At 34.3% G+C, this 4,952-nt stretch overlaps 1 protein-coding gene and 1 long non-coding RNA gene across 3 annotated transcripts; one reads left to right on the top strand and one right to left on the bottom strand.

Annotated features, from left to right (window-relative positions):
- Window positions 1–251: 251 nt before the first annotated feature.
- Window positions 252–3,619, top strand: LOC105631031 (putative sugar phosphate/phosphate translocator At3g11320). 2 transcript variants are annotated; one of them, XM_089721984.1, is made up of 5 exons: window positions 255–565; window positions 834–959; window positions 2,222–2,325; window positions 2,424–2,652; window positions 3,100–3,619. In XM_089721984.1, the coding sequence occupies exons 2-5, from the start codon at window positions 882–884 to the stop codon at window positions 3,244–3,246; spliced, it is 558 nt and encodes a 185-aa protein (XP_089578110.1). In that variant the 5' UTR covers window positions 255–565; window positions 834–881; the 3' UTR covers window positions 3,247–3,619. The 2 variants fall into 2 exon arrangements, with proteins under 2 accessions (XP_012068417.1, XP_089578110.1); XM_012213027.4 differs by having other exon boundaries at window positions 252–959.
- Window positions 3,620–4,232: 613 nt separating this feature from the next.
- LOC149495953 (uncharacterized) lies at window positions 4,233–4,952 on the bottom strand. Its single transcript, XR_016321002.1, has 2 exons — window positions 4,855–4,952; window positions 4,233–4,675 (listed from the first exon to the last, which is right to left on the bottom strand). It is a non-coding gene; the product is annotated as an uncharacterized LOC149495953 (long non-coding RNA).

Below are 4,952 nucleotides of genomic sequence, written 5' to 3'. Positions count from 1 at the left end.
AAAAATAACGAGACTAGCATATATGAATAAATCTATACAGCACAAAGTAGACTGAGCGTTAGATAATTCTCATAATCTTTAGCTAAAATCCATTAACGTAATACAATGACGTTAAGTACAATATAATAATAACAACAAAAGAATTCACCGTTTCTAACAGAAACAAAACAATTCACCAAAATATATATATATATATATATATATAAACACAAAACGACAACACAATAGCCCGTTACCATAAACTAAAACAAATAAAAAACTAAAAGGCCCAAACATAACAGAAACTCTTCTCCGCCTTTACCTCTTCAAAATCTTCCTCTGCCTCTCAAATCTCAAGTTGTTCTTCCACCCTCAAATCTCATCAAACCCTTGTAATAATCAAAATCCTCTCTTTCTTTATCTTTAGATCTGCTTTTCCTTCTCCTCTGTTAATTGATATAACCTGCAACTTCCATTCTCATATAAGATCCATGTAAAACGACAACACAGACCGTCTTCTCCCTCTTTCATATTCAAATAGCTCTCAAATGGGTCGTTTCTTCACGATTGGGCTGATAACAGCTTGGTATTCTTCAAACATTGGAGTACTATTATTAAATAAGTACTTGCTTAGCAGCTATGGGTTCAAGTACCCAATTTTTCTTACCTTATGTCATATGATGGCATGTTCAATGCTTAGTTATATTGCAATTTCATGGTTAAAGGTTGTGCCTTTGCAAACTCTTAGGTCGAGAGTGCAGTTCTTGAAGATATCTGCACTCGGGGTCGTTTTTTGCTTATCGGTTGTGACTGGAAATGTGTCGCTTAAATATCTTCCTGTATCGTTTAATCAGGCTATTGGAGCTACGACACCATTTTTCACTGCCGTTTTTGCTTATTTGATGACATTGAAGAGGGAGGGTTGGGTTACCTACGTCACTCTCATTCCTGTTGTTACTGGCGTTATTATTGCCAGTGGGGTAAGAACCTTAAATTTTCTTTTCCTTCTTTTTCTTCTTTTAATTATATCAGTATTCTATAAATGTTAATCTGTTTTTGTATGAATGCTCCAAGTTTTCTTTGGTGCTTTATTCTCAAAGCCAACTCAAATTGCAGTGCTCAATGGTAAAAATAGCTATATATCTTGAAGACTTGAACTATCAATTGTACTTCAGAATTTATAAAATAGTATCCAAAGGATAGAAATCATCATGGCCAGGTTGCATTTGTTTACAGTGACAGGAAAACATGAAGAATTAACTTACTAGCAATTAGCCTATTACTGCAATGAACAGGCGGAGTCCACATTGCTATCAAATTTACTATTAGGAATAGGAGCCATTGGAATCACAACTAATTTAGTAATAGTTGTAATCTATATCATTGCCCCAAATGGAGGAATGCTATAGGTGTTTATGTGATAGAAAGGCATCTAATAAAGTGAAAGGCAAGTTCTATAGAATCGCGGTAAGACCTGCGATGTTATAGGAGAGTGAATGTTGGGTTTTGGATGCCCACACAAGATGAATGTTGCAGAAAAGCGGATGTGGTCACAAAGGATCGGACACGATTAAAAATGACAATAGACAACAAAAGATGCAAATAGTACAAGTTGGAGATAAAATGAGAAAAGCGGATGTGGTCACAAAGGATCGGACACGATTAAAAATGACAATATACAACAAAAGATGCAAATAGTACAAGTTGGAGATAAAATGAGAGAAAGACGTCTAAGATGGTAGGGTCATGTTCTATGTAGACCCCATGTGCTCCAATTCAAAAAATGCGATACATTGATGGTGGAGGGTGTTAAATGGGAAAGAGTTGGGCCTAAAACCATATGGACAGAAGTTGTCTCAAAAGATCTAGTACATCTCAACATTAATGAGGACTTGGTTATGAACAAAATGAAATGAAAACAAATGATTTATATGGCCTCTTCAAAGTATTTTGTGATTAAGGCATAGTTGTTTGTTTTATGCACATTAGAGCTGTCAAAAACTTGAAATTGTTAACCTTTTGAATGCTTATACTTGAAAGAATAATAACAATTTGGTGGGTTTTCCTTCCTTCTATGGTTTAAATTTGGTGGATGCTGTTAGTTCTGACATAGGACACCTGGATTTTAATTAGTATTCAAAGAAAAAGAAACAGCCTGTTTGTTTAGATTTTCAAATTGATTAGCACTTTTTATGACTGATATTTTGTACTATCTTTTTTTTTATTTTATGAACAAATTAAGGGAGAACCAAGTTTTCATCTCTTTGGATTTATAATGTGCATTGGTGCAACAGCAGCAAGAGCACTTAAATCAGTGCTTCAAGGCATTTTGCTGTCTAATGAAGGGTAAATATTAAATACTAACATCTCTTATTTTTCAATTTAAAAAACTTTAAATTTTATGCCACTATTTTTCTTATGCTATATGTTTTATGGTTTTACAGAGAAAAACTGCATTCCATGAACCTATTAATGTTCATGGCTCCAGTAGCTGTTGCTTTCCTTCTTCCTGCAGCAATTTTTATGGAAAGAGATGTGGTTGGGATCACAATTGCCCTTGCCAGGGATGATATGCGATTTATAGTTTATCTCACCTTCAATTCTGCTTTAGCATATTTTGTCAATTTGGCTAACTTCTTAGTCACTAAACACACCAGTGCATTGACACTCCAGGTATCTATTCCTTTCTGTTTCAAGCATTTGCATTTTCTATGATGTATATTGAATGTGTATAAGCACTCAAGTGAGCTACTGTCACTAATAATCTATGAATTGTGAACACAATACAATACAAACACATTGAAAAAAAGAAATTTAACACAGAGACACGTGTCGGATGCATGTCGTGTATTCATGTCAGAAAAAATGTCTGATACTGAAACATGCTTAAAATTAAAGTGTCAATACATCATAGCTAATGATTATAGGATTCAAATTTGTGCTTTTTGTTTTTAACATGATGGATAATAATTCATTCAATTCAAGACATTAGATTCAAATGAATGGTAAGGATTGTATTATAAAATGACATAATTGGTTGATAATGTTGTTACCTTTGCCGATTTCAAGTCAAAGGTTTGGTTCATTAATACAGATCAATATTTATGCTGGTTTTTTCAGGTACTGGGAAATGCGAAAGGAGCTGTTGCAGTTGTTATCTCAATTTTGATATTCAGAAATCCAGTATCAGTAACTGGGATGTTTGGATATTCTATAACCGTAATTGGGGTCATTCTGTATAATGAAGCCAAGAAAAGACAAAAATGAGGCATCACATTCATAAATAGAGGTTACTAATACAGATTCAATCTACTTTATATTCTCATATTTATCTGGAAATTTTGGAGTAGCACAAAGCCGCTTTTACAAATTCATTTACAGATGGTATAGCTCGGCATTTTTCAAGTTCTTACAGAGTTATAGTAGGGAACCATTAAATAAAGGCAGGGATTAGATTTCTGTTGCTTTATCAGACGGATCGTTCGTTAATCATTTCTTATTTGGAGGATTAGCAGAATAGTTTCATTGATTTATCTCTGTAACCTTGCTAAATTTTCCCTTTTTTACCTTATATACAATTTTGACTTTTGTGAACTTATTATTGATAGAAAGAAGAGGAGAATGTTCTATAGAGATTCAATTCCCCTTTTTTCATTTTTTTGACTTGTATTGGCTTATGAAACTCACTTTGCAGCACACCATGAGCAGCATCAATTCCATAGAAAACAATTATTTTAGGGCTTTATGACTAAATCATATCAAACTCAATTTTTAATGGCCTCTTATTTAATAATTTTTGTTTAATATTTGAAATAGTACTTTAACATAGTACTTTCCTCAATTTTATCTTCCCATGGTTAAGGGGAGGGGTTGATGGGGAGGGCAGAACTCGAACATGAGTTACTCATGCAAAACGGCGTTATCGACCCATCTAAGCAAGTATTTTCGGTTCTTTCCTCAATTTTAACTCAGATGAAATGCATCACATACCCAAGTTATATACAGCAATTCTGATTTCAATTTTGGGTTCACATTCTATGGCAATAGGCATTTCCTGGTGAATTATGCATGTCACAGTTGGAACTACTGACAATGACATTAACATTCATATAACTAAGTGTGATGGAACTAGGTGTGATGGAGAAAGCAGGCTACTTTTTCTTGTTTGGCTTGTTTTCCAAAAACTAACAGGTCTAAAACCAGAAACACCAGCAGCCTTGGAGCCTAAACAAACAGCAAAAGGAAAAGGAATATTAACCAGAACTTAGCCACAAATGATACTAGTTGGAAAAGTTTATCCGATGATAATACCTAATAATACCTAGCAGCTTAATACTACAGGAAACCTTTAAGATCTCTACACACGCCAAATAGTCATTAACGAGATGACAAACATCCTAAACTTAAGTTCAAAACTTGAAGAGTGATGGTACTGAACAACATAAGAATGTAAGAATTATTTGTATTAAACTTCGGGTTTAGTCTCATCCTCGTCCTCTTCAATCTTTGGAGCCAAGTAGAATCTGATATAACCCATCTCAGCAATCTTGTACTCAACCACAACAGGAAGTTCTGAAGACAAGCTGATTGTAACTATATTTGACAATGGCGTTGCCTTGGTGAAGGAGTTCATGTACCTTAATGCAAATGTCAACGACACAGGCTCATTCATCTCTATGATTGTTGCCTCTTCAGGCTGTAAATTTAAAATAGCCCATATGTCAGCAAAACCATTCTCATAAACTTTGTTAAATTCCAGTTGAAAAATAGAACACAGCTATTAAAAATGTCCACCAGCAAGCAAAACTGTAGTAATTATTTTGCCAATTCCTTAGTGATTTGCAGTTGAAATGACAATAGATTGTTAGACAATACCTTGTCTACTGTTGTATTCTGCCTGAGAACAACATTTGCAGCCCCAATATCGCCTCTTGTGGAGAATTTGACTCCTTCCTTTGAAACAGAGATCACAA

Source organism: Jatropha curcas, chromosome 5 (genome assembly GCF_041381405.1).
Source record: "Jatropha curcas cultivar XTBG-Jc1 chromosome 5, XTBG_Jcur_1.0, whole genome shotgun sequence".
Taxonomy (NCBI): Eukaryota; Viridiplantae; Streptophyta; class Magnoliopsida; order Malpighiales; family Euphorbiaceae; genus Jatropha; species Jatropha curcas.
The sequence above is the reverse complement of the archived record's forward strand: the minus strand, read 5'-3'. Positions and strand labels throughout refer to the sequence as shown.

What these genes read in the sequence shown, in the direction of transcription:
- LOC105631031 (XM_012213027.4), top strand. Translation starts at nt 528, where the DNA reads ATGGGTCGTTTCTTCACGATTGGGCTGATAACAGCTTGGTATTCTTCA. An exon ending in GCGTTATTATTGCCAGTGGG is followed by an intron (nt 960 to 2,221) that starts GTAAGAACCTTA and finishes GAACAAATTAAG; the next exon opens with GGAGAACCAAGTTTTCATCT. An exon ending in CCAGTGCATTGACACTCCAG is followed by an intron (nt 2,653 to 3,099) that starts GTATCTATTCCT and finishes TGGTTTTTTCAG; the next exon opens with GTACTGGGAAATGCGAAAGG.